We start from the raw sequence: 22,305 nt of genomic DNA, 5'->3' as shown, positions 1-22,305 counted from the left end.
ATTAACTGGAATCCCAGTGTGCACAGACGTTTATCCATGTACGTAAAGGTCGACTAACTTCTTGTGTTTAAGCCTTTTGTTTTTAATTTTTTTCAGATCAATTACACTACAGAAATGCCAGCAAGTATTATCACTCACAGTGCTGCCTAGTCCGTACATGGATGTTTCATAGTGCTTTCCTGTCAGTCAGAATGTCCACATTTCTCTTCATAGACATAACAGTGTTTAGTGCAGTCTGTTGATCTCACTGCTCATCTATGACGTCCGCAGATTTTAAGCAAGACACGTGACACTGTATATGTTTTGTGACATTGTGAATAAGTTGAGGAGCTTTGCTAATGTGTGTTAGCAGTTGATTTTAGCAACATTAATTGCAAAACCTAAACATTTTGGACGCACAGATATCGATTTAATAACTTGAGAAAAATCCATCTCATCACCAATAAAAAAAAAAAAAAAAAAAGTTGTCTAATGAAGAATGTTCCTGTTTCTCATTTCTGCTTGGTGACCTGGTTGGTTGTTATTAGTAGGACTGAGATTTTCCTGATATTTCCATAGAGCAATAGGCAAATAGAGTTTTTATTTGAATGCTCACATTACAACATAGACACTGTGCTGAATGTAAATCACATCTAGACGTGTGGAGACTTCAACCAGGTCACATCATGTACAAACACCGCCCACGACAGGTCAAGGTGTCAAAGGTTCCTGCTGGTTATGAACGATTAAAACTGTCTCAGTCCAGCCAGTTATGATCCATTAAGTTAGACATATTTACAACAAAATATGCAATGTCGTAGTCCTTTTTTTGCATCATCGTACAAAATCTAATCAATATATTGTCCAAATAAACAAGAGCATTTTTATCCTCTTCTTCTCACTCCTGTGACGCCGCCATCTTGGCACGGTATTTGCCTGTCATCTCCTTGGGCAGCGGCGTGGTGCCAGGACACGGCACCTGGCCGTCCACCTCACAGATACACTCTCTCAGACAGTACTTTTTCGGCCCAAAGTTGGCAGGGTTGGAGGCTTGCATCTTCGCTCGAGCCTCAGCTTGTAACACTTCGCTGCAAACAAGAGAGGGAGGCAAATCAATATAGTCATATTTATGTCATTATTATAGAAAACCTCAAATTATTTTATGACTCAGGCACCATCATGGTTACTTAAAGACAGTCATTTTCTGTCGGATATAGATGGAAGTTAATAAATATTACCAATATATATTTTCTCCAGTTATGTTGTAATTTGAATAGACACTGTCTCCAGTCGAATGATACAGTTTTCGTAAGTGAGTTGATCTTTCCAAGTGAAATGTGGAAATGGACCCACATTACTAACGATCTTTGTGTATTGATTTGAGTATCTAATATTTAATTTATCTAAGCTCTAGCCATAAACGAATATAGTCATGTAGGCGTCCACATTTAGTTCACAATAACTCTGGATATCTTACTCTGTTTTGCCCAAAATCTTCTTCACATGTTGTGATATTTGTTTGTGGTCCTTCCCTTCCACATCCACCAGAACTTGCTCACCATCATCTGCAAGGAGACAGAGGAGATGAGGACAAGCTCGATACTAAAACAACAATAGTAATAAAGCCCAGACAACAGTGTAAGCGAGGCTACACACCCAGGTAGAACTTCACGAAAGGTGACGGTGTCATATTTTTGAACATCATTATTTGGACCCATGGGTTTTTGTACTGAATCTGAGGAATATTGAAGAAGACAAACTTTCTGCAAAACAAAAGGAGAAAATGCACAATTAATCACACAACTGGCAGTCTGACAAAGGTCCACTTTGGCTAATTTAAACAAGATAGGACAGCATTCTAAGCCTCTTCTTACTTCTGAATGAACAGACAGCCTGCCTGATTATTAGTTCATAACAACACCTTTAGATATAGATACATACATAGATACAATGTGAATCTGAGAAAGACAATAATTTGTTTTTCTTTAGCAGGAAATGTTTTAGCTAGCTGTTGTTAGCTCTGACCTTGCTCCGTCGCTAAGCTCTCCATGTGTGTTATAATTGACCGTCATGATCTTCACTCTGTTTTTAAAGATGATGTCCCCCTTCTGGAGGTACTCCATAGTCCTCCGGATCGGAAACCGTCCTTTCATAGGCATTTTAAAGTTGTATTTTTATCTACAAGAGAGCATTTGAAGGGACTGCAGCTTGCAGAAGTCGCATAGCACACGTTGAGGCGCGTTTTGATGACGTTTACGGATGTTGTCGTCACCCGAGCGACGAGTTAGCAATTTTTCATTTTTATTTCTTGAAGAAAATTATATTACCAATGATCTATGGTATACATTGATTGACTTTTTTTTCATTCCTTATTTTGACAATGATAATGTCACGTTTTACTATGATATCTATCTTATTGCCCCCTATGTTCAGTATTTGTGTTGATATTTTAATGGTTTATGTCCCTTTCAAATTTCTTTACAATACAGAACAATTAAAAGAAAAAAAAATATTACGTCTCACTTCCAGTGTTTTAGAAAATAATCCTGACTAACTGCATTTTACAGCTTTTGCGTCCATTTGTGGGAAAAAAAAAAAAAAAAAAAAAGATTTGCTTTTTGCTGTCGTCATTTTCCACAAGTTAACAAATCTAGGAATGAATGGTTTATAGACTACAGTTAGTTTTTAACTTCATCACAGACACAGCATCACTTAACTGATGAGAAAATCTGGTATTGTCCATATTACTACCAAAGATTTATTTTATGATAGCAGACTCTACAGTATCCAGGTGCATTTTCAACATGAACAGACTCAGTCATGTCATAATTCATATTTATTTATTTTTTTTATAATGTTTGGCTTCAGAGAAGCCAGCCTCAGAGACTGGAATGCTGATACAGGTGCTCAGTCGTTAATACATTTGTTTTATATTGTCATTGGTGTGAGGTAGAAATGTAGGATTGTGATATAATGTGAATGCCGTCTGAATTTCTCGATCTGTGTCTGAAGAAATACATTTTACATGAGCAGAAAAACAAAGTACATTTACATTGTATAAAATTTCAACCATATGATACTCCATCCACAAAGCTGAAAAAAACAAAACAAAACAAATGACTGATCTTATTTCCTCTAATGTGGGAGCTTTTCATGGTAAATATTTTAAAGCCACAACATTTAAATTAACATTTTTCATACAGCATTTAATAAAATGCACTTTAGCAACTTCATCATGCACTGCAATGCACTATAAAAATTATAACAATGCTCCTTATTGGGACAGACAGAGATTATAAAACCTCGCTTAAAAACAACATGCACTCATTTTTATGAAATTACATGTACAAAGGTCATTTCACGACAGTGCCTTTACAAAGTCTGAAAGGGTTTTAAACCCAAATATTACAATTGACATTTATTTCACAAGACATAATCCTTGTTTATTTCTTTACATCGCTGTTACTATTCATGTTGCTGTGGATGCTTATTCTGACCTTTTACAAGTGGGTTAGCCGATGCACATCTCCATATGTTCTTCAAGACATCCGTGCACTCAAGACTGCCTACCAGAAAATGTCTTGTTTTTTTTTCTTCTATTTTTTAAATCAAGGGAAACCTGCCCAAAAGTACTTTAAGTACACTTAGTATGCAACACGCAAAATTCACAACAAATGAAAACGTTTTTAGAAAACATACAAAACACAAAGTTTTAGTCAGCATGAACACAGTGGAACGCCACAAAAGCTGATGATGTGCACTTAGCAGAGTACAAATGCAAACACACGTACAAAACAAAAAAAAACACATTAGCATAGCTACACATAAGTAACATAACTGAACCGAAAATCTTAAAGATAATCTAACTCTTCAAAAGATATCATTGCAATTGATAAATAGGCAAACAAAATGAAGATTGAGAAGAACAGTCATGACACTGCTGGGACAGAGGGAAATAACATAGAATTGATTGTCATTAAGGGAAAAGTGATGAGGTGATTGCACAGGTTATATTAACAACAAACTCATGATGACCCAGAATTAAGTTTCGCTAAACATGAAATGCCCCCAAACCTAAAAATCTGAGATGTCATTCCGTATAAAAAAGGACACATGGCCAATTATAGAGGCTAATTTGACTTACGTGAAACTGAACAACGTTAAAATTGGCTAAGAACGCATACTATGATAGCCAGTCCACATTAATAAAGTTTAAGTGTTAATCATTTAAGGTTTAAGTTAGCTCTCTAGTACCTGATTTCAGATCCCATTCCAACACTTTTAAAAAGGTATTTAAATATTTATCTTTATTTTTTCATTATACCCTGGTACAATGAGACTTTGTCTGGCTTCTCTCTGTTAATTAAATAAAAGACATGTAACTGGAAACAGAGTAAAGAAGCAAACTAGTTAAAAGCTAATAAATAATACACATAAGGAATTGTAGATTCATGTCTCGTACCTTCTATGTTATTGTCTTGTTTAAACATTGAACAGGGAGGACAATTTTACAAAACTTGTTTGAATTTTTTGTGTGATATTCAGAGAAGTCCAACTGAGTCTTTGGAAAAGCCTGAATTGAGAGAACTAACAGATCATTAAAAATATCAGTTTTTACAGCGCCAATGTGCCCAAAACCAACAAATACCAGTACTATATGGCTTCTAGGTGCACAGGTCTAAAAGTACTTACGCCAATGTTTTTAGTCCGAAATCATTCCTTCCACATGTAAGATTTATACTCGGGAGTTTTAGATTACGGACATCTTAATGTCTGCAACAAAAGCTAGTGCTGATTTATGTATGTGATCAACATGAGAGCATGGTAAGGCTTATAAAAGACAAAAATTATTTGAAAGGCTTAGCTCAGAAGGTGAAGTTGCCATGTAATCAGCTTTAAGTGCTATAAAGACATTAATGGAGATGAGTGTTGTTGCAGCTGCAGAGGATTCCTTTTTTCATTCAGTTAAGAGTGAAAATACCCAAAACATTCCAAGTGTCATCCCGGCTCTCCAGTGCTGGATTCCTGAATGACTTTGCACCATGCATCGTTAGGAAAAAAGGGGTCGCTGCAGGATTCTGGACTACAGTTCAACAGTTAAGGTTTACTGTTTACTGTCACTGTGAGTACCCCGCCCATCTTTAAGTAGGCAGTTCTGGCTGTTGCAGTGATGTGCTGTCATTCAGTGGCTTCAGAATCCTGGCTGTTATACTCAGCCGTCTCCATCTTGAGGATGTAGGGAATGATGCTGTCAATAGTGACGTTACCTATCAAGCCGGTGAAGAAAAGCTCCTCTGTGATGCTGGAGTTCATGAGGCGCAGGGCCGGGAGACGAGTCAGGATACGGGTCAACCTGAGGAAACGAACACACAACAGGTACAGCAAAGTAATGTTCACCAGCGACAGCAGTGTGGCACATTCAGGGAGAGCCCTCTTTTACAATGGTACTGAGGTACAGATGTACAGTAACAGCAGACACAACTAAAACAATCATTGAACTGACACTTAACATTAGAGGTAGAAATGTACCTGTAGGAGTCATCTGGGTATGTTTTCTGCACGTAGTCCTGCAACTCCATCAGTGCTTTTTCCTGGAACTTCTCAATCTGCCCACTGCTGTCCACACCAGGGTGATCTGATAGGTCAAATATACAGCTGTTTTCAAAAATGCTTATACAGATCATTCAATTTCTGTCCCCCTTCCTTCCGGAAAATAGGTATGTAGAATTAAGACCAGTTTGCGTAACCTTAACTCCTCATCATCAGTTCACTTGTGTCTCCTAGCAGGTTTTCTTAATGTACCAGACAGAGTAATAAATTATTGAAATTTTATTCTTGATTAAGAAAAGCAGACTCACCAGGGCTGAACAACACTATAGCCTTCAGGTAGGCATATTCGTAGCTGTCAGTCTCCAACCTTGTCATGCTGTTACAGAACTCCTGGAACTTCCAAATATGCTCCATCACCTGCTTCACCCTTTCCCCCGAAAGCTTGTCTGAAAGAGAAGATAATGCCAACTTTTCTTCGTGTTGTTTAAGCTTTATCTAACCAGGAAAGTTAATTTGAAAAAACAACAAAACACATGGTGTCATCATCAAAAGATACATGGACAAATAAATAATGATGTAGCATCATTTGGGGCTCATACGTGTAATATGTAAAAGTTATTGTAACTTTAGACACATGTCTCAATCTTCAGTTTTTTTGACGAGTTCCAAGGTCCATACCATCCTGGATGCTGCTTTGAAGGTGGTTGATGATGGCAGTCAGGATGGTCGACAGGTTCATTATATGAGCGCACTGAGCGAGGCCCAGAGTGAACAGCTCATTCCAACAGGCTCGCACCAAACTTGTGTTTGCCTCCTGGCTGAGACAGAGAAAAAAAAGTGTGAGCATGTATATAGAAGATAATGCACTGTATTCATATAGTCTTCACAAATTTACATACTGAAAGACAGTAGTGCAATCCATTCATACCCAAGAGCTGAGAAGGCAGGGATGGAGCGCGCCCAGTGCATGGAGAGAAAGAGAAGTCTGGATGCTGACTCACAGATGTAATGCACATTCAGATACTCGGGCATGGGGCTGGGCATGGTCAGCTACACAGAGAGGAAAAGACAGAGATGAAGGAAAAAGGAAATTATTAAAACATATTTGGTGACAGATACATGCCAAAGTTGGCCTATATTAAATATTGGGTCTCCTACAATTTGGAAATTGTAGTCATCCATACTGCCATTTTCATGAAATTTTGATGAACTGTTAAAAATCTAATGTGATTCAAGTGTGTTGACTCCACCCACCTTAAAGCCAACATGGCCGTCTGTGAGCAATGGTCCCTCCACTTCAATGATGGGGGTCTCCTGGTCTCGACCAATCAGCTGGATGGTTGTTCCACCAACACACTGCGACTTCTCTGCCAGTCTCTGTCCAACACCAACTTCAGGTGGATTGAAAACTTTGGCCAGGGTGTCAAAGGCACTGTGCATACCACACGGAAAAACCAGAGAGACCATGAGTTGAAAAAAAAATAGAGAAAAACACAGAAAAGCTGGCTAAATGCCTAAAATGGACAAATGTAAGGGGTAAAATCATTGCAGATAATACAGTGATGTTTATTTAATGTTGCATGGCACTGCTGACTGACCGTGTTATCTCGCTGGCAGACTGCTCCTCATGTTGGCTGTCCGAGGTATCACCATTGTTTAGATTCTCTTTGAGTGAGTCACTCAGGTTGGCCAGTGATGTCACCACATTGGCTAGTGTCCCCAAGTCCCCCTGCCCAGACTCCATCTGAAGACAAACAAAACAATGCAGGTTATTTTTTCATCAAATAGGTCAACTGAACCAGGACCCACTACAGACACAAAATAAAACACAAACATGTATGCAACAAAAATAAATGACAAATGCTCAAATTACACTGTAAAAACTTACTTTTTGTTCTAAAAAATAAATCTGCCTTAAGTTGGGAAGATACTTGACAATCTGAGCTGGATTTTAGTCCCTGCCTAGTTCTAAATGGTACAAGGTAACACTTTTACCAAAAATAAACTTACAATAACCATCATTGATAAATTGTAAATGTATTGTTAATTAAGCTTAAGTTACAGTGTATTGCAGTGTGTTTTTCAATATTTTCACGTATTTCTCAGGAAATAATGCACGGATCTTGATTTAAAAAAAATAAAAAAATCTACTCAATGGCTGGTGTCCATGAGTGAGTACAACATGATGTGGATCCCAGATCTGGTGATCTTAAATGATACTTAATCAGTTATGGGTGGTTTAAAATTCAGAGCAAACAGGGCGACTGATATTGGATCAGGCTTGACTGAATTAAAGGCGACTGTTGGTTCTTGGCAGAGGTATGCACTTTACTGTGCACCATTCTAGTTAGAACATGCCACCAGGTATAATAGCCAGATCATTGATAATGATTTCTGGCAGGTTAGAAATTACAGTCAAACTGCTTACTCCAGTCATGTGCAGCTCCATATTTTTCTTCATTTCTTTCAACTTGCCATTCAAAATCAATTTAAGTAACAGAATCAGAATCAGCTTTATTTGCCAAGCATGTGCACATGAAATGTGACTCTGGTTTTTAGATACTAACAATGAACTTAGACACAGTTCCAAGAGCAACATACAGGAATTTATTATAAACATATGGCTAAAAACAAGGACAACTAAGATGGGTAATGTAGTTCAAAATAAACATATTATGTACATACAGGTGAGCGAATAATCAGGTGTCTGTAAAACCAACAGTGATCAACAACATAGAATGTCTATATACAAGTCAATTGTTTCTGTAAATAAACAAAATAGAAGTTGTTGGCCTGACTGACACACTTGTATGGTTTGAATAAACAAAATAGCGTGGGGTTTCTGTGCTTATGTTCACTGTCAGCAGTATCATCATGGACAGTCAATTGATCTGCACAGAGCATAAATGTTGCAGGTTCTGGCCATGCAAAAGGCTGAGGAAAAGTGAGTCCACACGATGTACAAGATAAATTAATGCGCACAGCGTCTTCCCAGCTATAAAGACCTCTAAGCGCAAATGTCTTTATTTAGTTTCTCCTCTAATACTTAGTACCAAACATAACAGCCCCAAGAGCAAGAGCAACAGAAACTTGCTACATCTCCGTCTGAACGATCACACATAATTCAAGGAGCAGAAGGACAAAGCTGCAGGCAGATGTTATATTTATAGTATCTGCAGCTGTACCTTTGAGTCAGTGGCCAGCAGCAAAGTTCCATCACTCTGGATGACCGGCTGCTGGATATTAACCAGCATCCCCTGGTCCAGCAGGCTGGATCTGCACAGAACCAAAGAGCATTATCAAAAAACAGTTCACATAACATCAAGAAGCTTTGGGGCCTGAGGTCTGTCTGTAGCTCATATTACCACTGACCTGGAGCCATCTGTCTCTGTATCAGAAATAAAGGTTGGTGTGGCGATGAGTGGACTGTTCAGATCCTTGCGAATGTAGATCTTTTGGGTGGAGGCAGCACAGTTGGTATGCTTCTCTCTGGGCACTACGTCGATGGGCTTTCTCTCACTCTGGACAGCTGAGGAGAAACAGAATGCATAAAAACTGTATTTACTTTTTTCTAATTGTTATAAAATATGAAGCATTTATATCACATTTTTCCAGTATTTCTAAGTTGTACAGATCAATTCCCAGTTATATAAATGTCACTTTACTCTAGCAGGTTTAACCAAGTAAAAACTCTTTAGTTAATAGTTTTTTCACTGTTAAAAAACAATAAAATGCATCATAAGATCATTATTAAGCAACTATTAAGTTATGACTGATACTTCTTCCACTTTGTAAGTGGTTAATAAATACTCATCTATAAACATTTTTTCTATGGCCATTAATAGCTGCACATGTTCTTTGTTGAACTCAGCAACTGCTTCATAAATGGTTTGTAATGGGAACTGAACTTTTCAACACTTTTTGAGACTTGCAGACAGCCAGACGGTCTGAACAGCATTGTGCTTTTCTACATATTTTCATATCATCCTCTGGATTTCGATGCTAACTCACAGTCGGTCTTCATTCCCATCTTAAGGCATTTCTTCAACCGACAGAACTGACAGCGATTGCGGTGGTGTTTGTTGATGACGCAGTCCTGTTTACTGCGGCAGCTGTAGGTCAGGTTCTTCCTCACACTCCGCTTGAAGAAACCTTTGCATCCCTCACAACTGACCGCTCCATAGTGACGCCCTGCGCACAAAGAAACTAATCAGTGAGTGAGTCACTGTGTGCGTGGGTGCATGTTCGACTGCTGAACACACAGTCAGGTTTGGCATCAGGATGCAATGGTAAAAACACAAACAAATCCTTACATCACCTGGTAAAGAAACTTTAGTACCTGAAGCCTTGTCCCCACACACAACGCAGTACTCAACTGGCTGTGGTCGGCTTAAGTCCCCCGACTGCCCTAACAACCGTTCCATTGACACTGGATCTGTGACGATCTGAGGATCAAAGTCAAACACAGGCCATTTATCTTGTTTTTCACCTTAACACAATGTCAATATCATGGTTATAACACTGTCTGAAAATAATAACAAATACTTCCAATAGTACCATCACACTATGTAGCAGGGGGTGATATTATGGGGGGGACTGTACCTGTATTCTTCCTGGCATCAGGCTGTCTGCAGCAGTGAAGATGAGCTGCTTAGTGTTGTGGCTGTCTGGTGAGGCCAGGATAACCTTGCCTGCCCCTGAGCTGTCAGCTGTTGTCAGAATGAACTGCTGCTTGGGAGCACTGGCCGGCTTCATCGCTGTCACTATCTGGATCTTCTGACCTGTCTGCTGATCGGTTACAATCTGACAGAGGGAGACAGAAAGAGAGGGAGGTGGAAATTAACATGCACCAATGAGGTTGTGCTAAAAAAAGAAAAGAGAAGAGGGTGAGACTGAAGGTTGGAGAGATAAGCCACATGTTGTTACATCTACTTGTTCACTGCTGTTGCTTCTGAAAAAGTGCAAAATCAGGCAGCAACAGGTAGCAGCAGTTTCATGTGATCTGTTACCTGTATTCGCTGTGGTGTCGTTGCAGGCTCTGTGGAGATGATCTGAAAGCGCTGTGGAGACTCACTCATCATTGAGTCTGATGGAGAGGATGACACCTGCAGATTGTAAACATATACAAATTATAATCAATAAGTCTACAACACAAATATATTTTACTTGAGTCTGTTTAAAGCATAGAAATGCCACTATGTAACACGTCTAAAGAAAAGCTGTCTACAGCAGGTAAGTCTCAATGGCAATAAATAAAGGCAGCATCCACTAATCAGACAGCCAGACAGAGGCACTGCAGTATTTGAATCAAAATCAACTTTAGGTTAAATGGAACATCTCAGACTGCGAGCAAACAGTACATCATCAAGGTCACCCAGTGCACGCTCACCTCTGCCTCGTGCTCCTCCACTTTCTGCTGAGCGAGCAGATTGAGGTTGGTCGTCATGATGATGTAAGGTCATTAGTGAAGTCTGTTTGGAAAGATGCCACAGACATTAATCAACCACAAAGGTGCAAAGTGTCACAGAAGAGCTGGCCAATGCCGGGGCGGTTTTACTGATATAAAGTTGTGCTGGTGGCTCACAGAGGATGCATTGTGACAATTTGGTGACAAATTGAAGTGTGTGTTTATGTTTCAGGTCTAAAACTGTGCACTGTACTGCTGGCTGCTGGCTGCACTTTTGAGACTTGAGACTTCAGTCCTAGTTATATAAAGGTTAAAAATTCTTAATCAAGAAACAAAAATGAAAAACACTACTCTTATGTTCTTCCTGTTCAGATACCTTGGATAAATACTTTGTGTGACATATCCAGCCTTGACATGACTGCAGTGATGTCACCGCAAGCCAAATCCATGACCTCTGAGTGTGACCTGGGCATGAGATTTGAGAGAGTGTTGATAACCAGATTACACTGCAGTCTGAACCCGACACAGGATCGCTTATGTCCCTCCATATAAATTAACCACCTCAGATGTACACATCCCCATTTCCCAGCTGCTTTTCCTGCTACCATTGCTTCTCAGGCTACTAGCCTGGTGTGTCCCTTTACATGTGACTTCACAATGATTATGGTGTCAGGCATATTGTATCATATAATCCAGCATACTGGCACATAGAGGATGAGCAGACACCATGGGAAAAAGAAGTTTTTGCACCAGGGTTGCACCAGTTCAGTGCCGTGTATATTTGCATACCGACAGTATTGAATTCTAATATATGTGTGACTAGATTTTTCTCTACAACAGCCACTAAAATAAACGCATTTTAAAATGTTCTACTTTGGCTCTGATGCAACATCCTCTGACACAATATCCTGCCTACGACAATCTGACAGCCAGCACGTCACAATTGATAGCCTATTAAGAATGAATAATCCCGACTCTGCAAAGTAATGCATCAAATAAATGTAGTGGAGAGGAAGTAGAGGTAGCAGAAACTGGAAAAACTCAAGCAAAGTACCTCAAATGTATACTTAAGAGCAGCTTTAAGTATAATGTACTTAGATTCATTTCATCACTGGTTGTTGGAGATTTTCAAACAGAGATTAACATTTTAACTGCAAATGAATATCAGTCCAAAATATCAATTTCAGCCTCCTTGCTTTCTAATAATCAGTAGCCATATTGTTACACCTCTACCACAGACAATACGACATGATTTCTAAAGCTCTATATTTAAATTGTGGGTGACACATTGCATCTGAGCATCATCCTCTGCAGAAACAGGTGACAGGATATAGTCCCACCATTAATGACCTCCCTGCACTTGACAGTTCTGACCCTGTCCCTGTTAATTTGGGATCATAACTACTAATGCATCCTGACAGCCTAAGTGAAAACTGATTTATGTGACTGCAGTGGCTCCACATGCTTACTCACCAAAGGGAGGAGCATGCTGCCTCACGCTGTGGACCAATTGGTGTAACACAGTGCCCATCATCAATACCTCCCTCCCCAAAACGCATCACAACACAGAACAAAATGGAGAATTTGGCAGTCAGCCAATAACACTGGAGACGAATCCTATTGATAAATATACTGGGGCATTTTTCTTTCAAAACTGTAGGTTACGGTGGAAGACATGATGTGCTGATCTTAAATATAAAAATGCAGCCCTGGTGAATTAAGTCACAGTCCCTGTCATCTCAACCCACTTCTGTCCCCGGGATGGCAAAGGTAAAAGGGTCGAGTTCATCTGCAGCCGCTGTAGCTTTTCACTTTTAGCCGTTTAAGCTAGCTTTATTCACCTAAACGCAATAAAGGCTGCAGCAGGAGCCGACTCTACCCGTGTTTCCCCTCTCTAGCATGCAGGAGCTACTTGAGGATACGTCAACAGCAGTGTCAGACATTAATACTTAGTTTAACTGTCCGTAAAGCAGACCAGCGTTGCCGGACGGCGCCCAGCGTTTCACGCTCCCTGCCCCGGATCCCGAGCAGCCAGAGTCGGCCAGGGAGGGAGCTCCGCATCGGCAGGCTAACAAGCTAGCTGGAAGATTAGCTTCGCTCTTTAATCATCCAGTATCTCACAGAGCTTTCAGCGGTTTTCAATGCGAGACTGAGACTTACCTCTGAGAAGCGGTGGTCACAGATTTAGGGCTCTCGGCTATTTTATAAAATATTTGTTTTGGTTTTCTTCTGTTAAAGGTCATAGTTCGTGACCCCGCTCCGCCAGCGCGTCGGTGATGGTTCTTTTTTTTTTTTTTCTTTTTTTTTTTTTTTTTCACTCCTTCCTCTCTCGCGTCCCCGCGCGCCTCCACCCCTCCCTTACCCTCTTGACGCGAGCCAGACAGGACTGACGTCACCGTGTCTGACTGTCTAGGGATGATGCTGTCAAGATATAATGTTGGAAAATGTACACAATCAAGACAAAAACTGTCATAACAAATGTTAAGCGGAAAAACCTACTAGCATTAGCACTGCTTCCACATTATTAATGCAGCCATTTCTTCTTTTGTTTTTATTAGATGGTGCAACAGAAGACCAGTGAGAGACATGATAGCACACAAACAAACGAAAAAGACAAATAAGACAGCGTTAACAATGATGACAGCAAGACAAATATTCAAGCAAGCAAAACCCCCAAAACAAACAGGTATATTGCATTGTATGTCGAGGGTGTGTGTATATGTGTGGGTTTTTTTGTTGTGTGTGTGTGTGTGTGTGCATGTTTGGATACAGAAAGTGGGGAGTGGGAATTGAAAGTAAAAGGGGATAGCTGAAAGGTAAGGTGAAACAATAATAAGTAGAGTATGGTTAGTATATATACATATACGTATATTGATATAAGGACAAATTTAATATATTAAAAATGCAAAAATGCATTTCCCCTTGGGGATAAATCTATCTATCTATCTATCTATCTATCTATCTATCTATCTATCTATCTATCTATCTATCTATCTATCTATCTATCTATCTATCTATCTAAAGACACAAACATTTATAATAGACAAAGACAAATGCAGTCCTGGCACTCCATATAAATCATTTTCAAGAGACAGATCTGGATCTGTGACATACAAAGTACATTATTTAGTTATTGAGTAATCTAGTGGAAAGAGGGGCCACACTTTGCAGATACTGTCAAAATACCACAGCTTTTATTTACACTTTTATTTACATATTGTTCTCCCACACTGTCCCTGAAATATAACAATTTTTAGACAATCTTTCTAAATCTATGCAATTTTACAGTTCAGATACTACATGCAAAATTTACAACAAATCAGGTATGTTCATCCAAACATGCTGAGACATCATTCAAACAAAAGGGCAACCCATGCAAATTATTACCTGTTTAAAAATGCTATTAAAACATAAGCAAGCTAGTACAATGTCACAGATTCAAAAGGACGTTACTAATCTAATCTTTGAAAGCCACAATGAACTGTAACAATGATTTACATGAGCCAACGGTTTTAACAGCCTTCAGGTAATCAGAAAAGTTGCCCCACGGGTGGAACAATGGAACAAAAAGCTGCTTCACCTCGTTTGAATTTGATTCTGGGAACACTGACTGAACCTGTCCCTGATGTTCTGGGGGGGTCGGGATGCTTTGTAGCATACAAGTAGATCAGAGATGTATTTTTATGTATTTATTTGTAAAGAAATAATTACACGCACACACACACACACACATACACACTATACATTATATAGTAGATGGTTGCCCCTGTAGAGAAGAGGGGCCAGATTTTGCAGTTAGGCAAAACACAGCTTTTAATTCATATGTTTAAATATAAATAACATCTGATGTTTTTTTTCTCCTATGTGCTGTTTTTACACTGACAATCACTTGTTTCTTGTGACTAGCGCTGTCCACATACATGTCCAGCTGTCCAGGACCAGCACAAGAAAAGGTCTGTCACTATGTATATATTAGAAGTTAATTAATACAACTTTTACAGTGCAATAAAAACACAAACATTTCTTGGTTCCATCACAGCCATGAGACTCCATGTGTTTTCATTTCAGGTCATTTAAAACACAGTGTGCTCATAATAGATGTCTGTTATTATAGCCAAAGCAGGAGTCACACATTTACATGCACATAAATATACTTATGAATGTAAATGTGCTGCTCAATGTCACTTCACTTGGTGTTGGATGTTTGACCTTCACTAAGCAGAGTGACTTACTGTGTGTGCAGTGGCAGAATGTAACTAAGTACATTTACTAAAGTGCTCTACTTAAAGACTATTTTGAGGCACTTAGACTTCACTTGAGCACTTCCATTTTCTGCTACCTAACACCTCTACTCCATTGCATTTCTGAGGCAAATTATTACACTTTTTGCTCACCACACTACTCCATTACTTTACCAAAGTAGCACATTTTAAATGAATTTAATTTACTTGCGATCAGATTAAACAGATTGAGCACTAATTCAGGTCATCGGCAAAATGCTGAATATCAGATCCCATTACTTACAGGTGGTTTATGCATGCATGTAACCTATTGTGCAACTTACTGCTACTTGTACTTTTGATCTAATTCATCACGACTTTACTCAAGTATTATTTGTACGGGTGGGCAAAGTAATATTTTAACAAAACACTTTCTTTTTTCAATTTACCTGTGTATGTGTGTAGTTTGACACTATAGGCAGTTTTCAAAATCATCTGCTAAATGTTCAAAGTTTCCCCAACCTAAAATCTGGGTTTAAGACCTGTACGTACCTGTATGTATTTCTTTTACTTGTATTCATTTACTAATTGAATTGTTTTTATTATTCATTATTTTTTGTTATTATTAATGGTATTATTTATTAAACAAGTGTACTGAGAAAGGACTTTTTGTTGTTGTTTTTGTTGTTTTGGTTTTTTTTTTACAACATATGTCCTAAACATTTCCAGAGGGCTAAATAGATGTCATCTCGTCACCGTTGTCTCAAGATATATAAATCTCTTTTACTCCAATGAGTGGATTTAATGTAGTTGTGTTTGTTGCATGGCCCACCTCAACTAAATGACTCCCCTAAATGCATTCTGAATTTATTTATTTATTTATTCATTTATTTATTGGTTTATTTTAACAGGGACATGTACATTAATTAAACATTCATGTAAGTGTACCAGAGTTAGCCAGAAGGCTATTTTTACATCTGTTGCACCACAGGCATCTTTCCCACGTCTTTCTCCTCCCATAGTTCCAATCAATTGGATCTCTGAAGTAGACCAGCCCGAGAACCATTAGGATTTGCATGAGAGCATTTGCCTGTATTTACATGACCTCCTCTCCCCCCTTTTGTGAAAAAAAAAAAAAATTCTCCTCCAAAATAAGGGAAAGAAAAACAAACTACCAGGAAAAGTACCTAAGAGCGACCACCAGGTGTCGCTCTGCAACACCAGGTGCGGTTGGACGACGTGTGCCGGAGAACAATAGGCGCACAGCAGAGCCTCACAGCTGCCCTAAAAAATCACGTTAGCGGTGTGTGCTCGCTCCTTTCAAACAAATGAGTCTTTACTTAATCCCCACATCAATTTGTTTGCACATTTAGACTGCACATTATGCCGCAATAATCGGAATCCGGACCTGTATTAGCTGGGTAGGTTTTCAGGCATGGCCATTTTCCAATAGATGCAGCCGTTAAATGACCCAATTGCATCAAATACATGCATGCAAACATAAAATAAATTAATCAAAAATAAAATAAAACTATTTGTGTTTTAGGTCAGCATTTGCGCAAATGCCTGAACGCAGATCGGAATGTGGGATGCCCAGCGCGGTGTGTGTTTAGCCGTAGTGTGCTGGTTCGTCTACAGGACGGTCACGCAGGCCGATGGTCGGAAAAACACCGTTCACCATCATCATCATCATCATCATCATCATCTTTGCCAGACGCGGAGCAGAGCAGAGCATCAGAGCATCACACATTAAAACAACACCGCGTCGGGGTGGAGCTGTCGCCATCATTTGACACGTATCGCAATCGACCTTTGAGTCGCTCCGGTTGATTTTTTTTTTTTCAACAGCCTCGGGCTTTCTGCCCAATCGACCGCTCCATTTGCGCAGCTGCGTATCTCACTTTAGTGGAAAGTGGCCGGGCTGCAGCATCAACACGGGATCACCAGCTTGCTTTACTGCATCCTCCGTGGTACCATCAGGGTTCCCCCCCCCCACACACACACACCCAACTCCGCCTGCGAGCAGAGATGAGTTCAGGAGCGGGCGAATGAGAGAGTGATCCAGGTCGTGGAGACAAGGGAAGGAGGATCAGGGAGGAAGAAAAGGGGCGAGTTGGAGCGGCTACAGCGGTGTGCAGAGCGGCGCAGTGGTAGCGGTGGTGTAGGTGGTGGTGGGGGTCGGTCATGGTCGGACGGGGGCTGTGGACGTGCAAGCTCCGGTTTGGAAAGCGTGGCAGCAGGCTTGGCGTCTTGCCGTTTCTGTGCGCGGGGATCTCGGGCGCGGCCCTGCTGGCGCTGCTCTTCGTGGACTGCATCGAGTCATGGGTCACCTCCATGGGCATGAACACGGTGGTGGAGCCGCACGCCGGCATCATCCCCCCGCAGAGCGTCTCTCCCACCAGACCCGAGGAGTTCCTGCTCATGCCCAGCCCGCTCGTGTGTCAGCGTGCCAAGCCTTACCTCATCACCATGGTTACCTCGGCTCCTGCCAATCAGAGGGCCCGCCAAGCCATCAGAGACACCTGGGGAGGGGACGTGGAGGTGAGGGGCCTGCGTGTCATGACCCTCTTCATGGTTGGCGTGGCGTCTGACCCGGGGCTGGCCAAGCTGCTGATAGAGGAGGCGAGGGAGAGAGGGGACCTGATCCAGGGCCGCTTCCTGGACACCTACTCCAACCTCACCCTGAAGACCCTGTCCATGCTGGGCTGGGCCCGCCGCTTCTGCCCTCAGGCTCACTTCATGGCCAAAGTGGATGATGACGTCCTGTTCAATCCCAGCACCCTCCTGTACTTCCTCAACAAGAGCCGTAACCCGTATGAACAAGGGGACCTGTACCTTGGCAGGGTGCACCTCCAAGTGGCTCCAAACCGTGACCCGGACAGCAAACACTATCTCCCCTCAGGGGCCTACCCTCCCTCTGTCTTCCCGGACTATTGCAGCGGTACAGCTTATGTCCTGTCACGCTCTGCATTGCTGAAAATTTCCCTGGCGGCCTCTGCATCACCCTTATCCACCCCTCTGCCCCCCGAGGATGTATTTGTGGGCCTGTGTGCCCGGGCGGCTGGGGTGCTGCCCTCTCACTGCCCCCTCTTCTCCGGTGGTCCAGGTGTGCCATACGGGCGGTGCTGCTATCAGGCGATGGTGTCCATCCACCACATCTCGCCCAGGGAGATGCTCCAATTCTGGGCTGACATCCACTCATCACAACCGTGCTCCTGGCTGAGCGTGCGCGCCTCACTGGGGATGTGCAAAGTCAGGTCGATGCTCGGCTCGGTCCTGGGGCTGGAGAGGGGGCTATAATGAGAGGGAACGCTGAACTCACTCGGGTTTCTGTCTGTGCCTCGCTTCAATACTGTGAACAGCACAAGTGCACTTGAGGCTGTGAAGCTACACATTGTGCACTGAGAAAATGTCACTTTATTTTTGTAGCTTTATTTTTTTAAAACACTACAATGTATTTAACCTGCTTTTTATTTTGCAGAAGAAAAAGGGGGACGACCAGCTGGTGGTACGAAGAACTGTCACAGTAGTCTGTAGCCTATCCTTTGACTGTTAGAGCATCCTTCATCCTCACACTGACAGTATCGTAGATGTTGAGCAAACAATATTAGCATGCTGATATTATAGATTGAGGAAATACAGCTGCTTCTGTTTAAATGCGCACAGGGACAGGTATTCAGTTAACACACTAGGTCTTACATCTATATGCTGCTAAAGTCATATATTTAACCCCCCTGTAGTCTTTTGCCAGGTACTTTAAATGTAGATGTTAGATTATGAAGATGCCTAAATGCATGATGCTCCAAATAATAGTACAATAGGTATCGAACCACAGGCTTCAAGTACCCGATATGATTAAAAACAAATATTAGCTTAAATCCTTTTATGATCAAAGTAGAAAAAACAATCACCTCAGTGCAGGATGCTTTCAAGGATTTTAAAGGATCAGTTCAACAAAAAAGTTAAAATTCTGTCATTACCTACTGACCCCCCATGTAGATGGAAGGACGGGGGGAATTTCGTAGTCCACAGAATATTGCTGGAGTTTCACAGCAAAACAGAAAAAAAAGAGTAGAATTTCTACTTTTGGGTGAACTTATCCTTTAATTATTGTGTGTGTGTGTGTGTGTGTGTGCGTTTTTTCTTTCCAATAATAACAACAAAGAAATGCTGAGTGTGAATGACAGCTTTGTGCTGGTGTGTATGTTCTGAGTGCAACGTGTCAGGAGAAAAGTCCTGGCAGTCGTGCTGCAGCCACTATGTGAACGGAGAGACAGTCGGTGTGTTTACGCTCAGGAAAAAATATGTACTGTCACCAATAAACTGCTCTGTATCTTATCTGTAGTTTGACGGATATCATTTCTTAGAGGAGATGGACTTACCAACACACTCACACACTGTATATACACTGTATTTTGTCAGGGGCCTCCACTTTTCACCTTGACAGATGAATCAAAGGAAGAGAGGCATTAAATAATGAGGAAACACATGTTGGGGGCGCAACAATATACAGGTAGTTTGACTATGCTATTAATAAATAATGTGTATGTTTTTGAGACAGCATTGCTTCCTGACTTAAATCATCCTTTCCCCACAGCAGTCCCGTCTTCAATATCAGACTCAGACTCAGTTTATTGTCATTTCTTCGCCAAGGAACATGGAAAAATACAAAACACAATGCTCAGGTCCCAGTGCTAATTTACAATATTAGTGCCTACAGCTACGCGCCGCCATCATCCTGCAATATTTAAAGACCTTTAAGTCAAGTTGTTTGTTTTTGCATCCATTTCTGTATGCCAAGTCCCAAATCACAGCTCCACACAGGTACCAGTCAGAGTCGTCCTGTTTGAGAGAACTAAATTTGTGTTTAATCTTTATTTATCCATAAACTCAGGTTCCTCTCCTCTTTCATTCCTTTTTCTTCTGTTGTTTTGTTTTCCTTTGTGTCTGCTGCGAAGCACTTATAACAAACTGTGTGTAAAGTGCTATGTAAATTGATATTAATTATTCAGCAAATCACTTACACAATGCATGATAACAAAGACCATATAATGTATCAGTAGTTGGAACTTGAACGTCCAACGGCAGGAACGAGCATTTCTAACCTTAAAGTATTTAGCAGTCTAAGGTGTTATAGGAGGCCAGTCCTCTGAGTTTAAAGCAAATCTCTCCGGTGATCTTCTCCAACCTGCACTTTCAATTCAACTGTGGATATGAACTTTAGACAAAGATTTAGTTGTCACATCTCTTCCTTAGTTACTCAGGCTGTGGTTCCTCTTCCACCTCCCTCTTACTTCCATGTTTATCACTTCTTAAAACCTACTTCTGTAGATTTTCTTATGGGTGATGTTATGTTTTGTTACCTGAAAAAAACGCTGTTTACCTATTTGTGTTTTTGTGTGTCTGTTTTACAACTGAGGGCACCAGGTCCTGACTTTTTTGCTTCAAGGGAAAGGTGGAAAGGGAAGATGTGAAACATCTGTGTGTCGTACCTCACTGTACCACCAGACAACAGAGCAGCCGCTTTCCTCAGGCTGTGAGACTCTGTGATTCATCTTCAGCACTTCGCCACACAGTTTATTTTTATGACTTATCCAACCTCGACATGCATGTTAGAATGGAACATGGTGAGAGGCATTAAAGAGGTGATTTTATGTTACTTTTCAGGTTCATACTTTTATTTGGGGGTCCCAATAGAATAGGATTACACACTCTATGTTCAAAAAAATAACTTATTTTACTCATATGGTGCATTGCTGCAACACCCCGTTTTAGCGAAGGAGTGAGACATCTCTCCTCTTTTCAGTCTCTGATAAGAGTTGCCCATACACACTTCGGGGGCGGAAAATATGATTCTCCCAGGACATTGTGTCTTCATACGACAGGATGTCATACGTACCCTTTATAAACGTTAACATCTGGATAAGGGCATTCTGATGTCTGCTCTATGAGTTTATATCTCATGGTCTCTGCAACCTAGTGATTCGTAGCTACTGCAGATATGTCCATAGAACAGATGAACCAAGCCAGGGCAAAGCAAGTTAATTAATTCAAGCTTCACAAAAGTAGAATAAAATTGGAAATATTCTGAGAGAAGAAATCATTGCAACTGGTCTGAGTTGGGCTTAAAGAAAAGACTGGGGGTTAATTTCGATCACCACAGCAGTCCTGAAGAAAGTAGGCAACATCAAGGCCGTGCCGGACACGGAGGGAACAAACTGTGAGCCTGTATCCGTGGGAAGACATTCTGGTGTCGCATTATTGAGTAGAATCAATTTTATTTAAAGGCAAGATCAGACGGTGACTCTGTGAAAGACTCTATAGGTCAGCGGCCATAGAGCCATATATTAATGCAAGTGCAATAACTTTTTAAGACATGAGTTTAACTCCGACTATGGCGCCTTGTTTCCTGTGAGCGTACCTGCAGGAAACGTTACCAGAGAAAAAGGATGGGACTGTGTGTATCTATTTACTGTATTGACGAGAGTTTGGACAAAGCATGAGTGGCCGTATGATGGAACATGATAAAATCGAGTTGCTCTTTAGGAATGTGAACCCACTGGTTGGTAATCCCACATGGGGTAACAGTCATATTGTTCAAGTTGGGAAGGAATGGGCTGAGGTTTCCGGCGTAGAGCAAGAAAAAGACGATGAGAAGAAATGTGTGCGGCTGTCGGCTGATCTGAAATGCACGATTTAAGGGAGTGTTGGCTATATAGCATTTCAACATATACATAGATTGATGAAAAAGGCTGGATGTAAGCAAGGCTGTTGGTTTAAATGCAGATTCAGCAGTCCAATCGTATAGATACAGAGGCCTGTACCAAAGCGAGGTGTAACGCATGGGCTAAGAATAAAGGAAGGAATGCGTCCCCAAAGGCCCTCTGTGCACTGATTTCAGCTATTGAACTTCCTCTCCCAGAGCACATAACTTGTTCGTACGTACCAACTGTTTGTCCAAAGGTGTCAAACAAGAGGGAAATAGATAACAAAGAAGCTAGGGAGAGGACCAAATGGAGGAATGATGACTTGTGCATTGCAGTTGCAGTTGGAGAAAGGAAAGGAAAGGAAAGGAGCAGTGTTTTCTGTGGGAGAGTAAGTTAGGCCTGGACTTTAGCCTTTTTGATTTTCCAGATGTCTTACATGCAC

General features: G+C 41.0%; 3 protein-coding genes and 1 long non-coding RNA gene across 6 annotated transcripts; 2 read left to right on the top strand and 2 right to left on the bottom strand.

Moving 5' to 3' along the window:
- Positions 1 to 299: 299 nt before the first annotated feature.
- Positions 300 to 2,138, bottom strand: mrps25 (mitochondrial ribosomal protein S25). Its single transcript, XM_037104489.1, has 4 exons — positions 2,005 to 2,138; positions 1,636 to 1,742; positions 1,457 to 1,544; positions 300 to 1,067 (listed from the first exon to the last, which is right to left on the bottom strand). The coding sequence occupies exons 1-4, from the start codon at positions 2,136 to 2,138 to the stop codon at positions 878 to 880; spliced, it is 519 nt and encodes a 172-aa protein (XP_036960384.1). The 3' UTR covers positions 300 to 877.
- Positions 2,139 to 2,797: 659 nt separating this feature from the next.
- Positions 2,798 to 13,248, bottom strand: nr2c2 (nuclear receptor subfamily 2, group C, member 2). Of its 3 annotated transcripts, none has more exons than XM_037105278.1 (15): positions 13,097 to 13,248; positions 10,919 to 11,000; positions 10,539 to 10,634; positions 10,132 to 10,332; positions 9,869 to 9,974; positions 9,541 to 9,720; positions 8,902 to 9,058; positions 8,715 to 8,805; positions 7,128 to 7,273; positions 6,784 to 6,961; positions 6,458 to 6,579; positions 6,208 to 6,347; positions 5,838 to 5,975; positions 5,509 to 5,614; positions 2,798 to 5,332 (listed from the first exon to the last, which is right to left on the bottom strand). In XM_037105278.1, the coding sequence occupies exons 2-15, from the start codon at positions 10,973 to 10,975 to the stop codon at positions 5,158 to 5,160; spliced, it is 1,893 nt and encodes a 630-aa protein (XP_036961173.1). In that variant the 5' UTR covers positions 10,976 to 11,000; positions 13,097 to 13,248; the 3' UTR covers positions 2,798 to 5,157. The 3 variants fall into 3 exon arrangements, with proteins under 3 accessions (XP_036961173.1, XP_036961174.1, XP_036961175.1); XM_037105279.1 differs by lacking the exon at positions 13,097 to 13,248 and adding an exon at positions 12,410 to 12,542; XM_037105280.1 differs by lacking the exon at positions 10,919 to 11,000 and having other exon boundaries at positions 13,097 to 13,240.
- LOC119023387 lies at positions 12,577 to 15,708 on the top strand. The gene is made up of 3 exons (XR_005076251.1): positions 12,577 to 12,706; positions 13,495 to 13,622; positions 14,843 to 15,708. It is a non-coding gene; the product is annotated as an uncharacterized LOC119023387 (long non-coding RNA).
- Positions 15,709 to 15,875: 167 nt separating this feature from the next.
- On the top strand, positions 15,876 to 20,618 carry b3galt4 (UDP-Gal:betaGlcNAc beta 1,3-galactosyltransferase, polypeptide 4). Its single transcript, XM_037102759.1, has 2 exons — positions 15,876 to 16,577; positions 16,703 to 20,618. The coding sequence occupies exon 2, from the start codon at positions 17,341 to 17,343 to the stop codon at positions 18,454 to 18,456; it is 1,116 nt and encodes a 371-aa protein (XP_036958654.1). The 5' UTR covers positions 15,876 to 16,577; positions 16,703 to 17,340; the 3' UTR covers positions 18,457 to 20,618.
- The last annotated feature ends 1,687 nt before the right edge of the window (positions 20,619 to 22,305 follow it).

The sequence above is a fragment of the Acanthopagrus latus genome, chromosome 7 (genome assembly GCF_904848185.1).
Source record: "Acanthopagrus latus isolate v.2019 chromosome 7, fAcaLat1.1, whole genome shotgun sequence".
In the NCBI taxonomy this organism is placed as follows: domain Eukaryota; kingdom Metazoa; phylum Chordata; class Actinopteri; order Spariformes; family Sparidae; genus Acanthopagrus; species Acanthopagrus latus.
The sequence above is the reverse complement of the archived record's forward strand: the minus strand, read 5'-3'. Positions and strand labels throughout refer to the sequence as shown.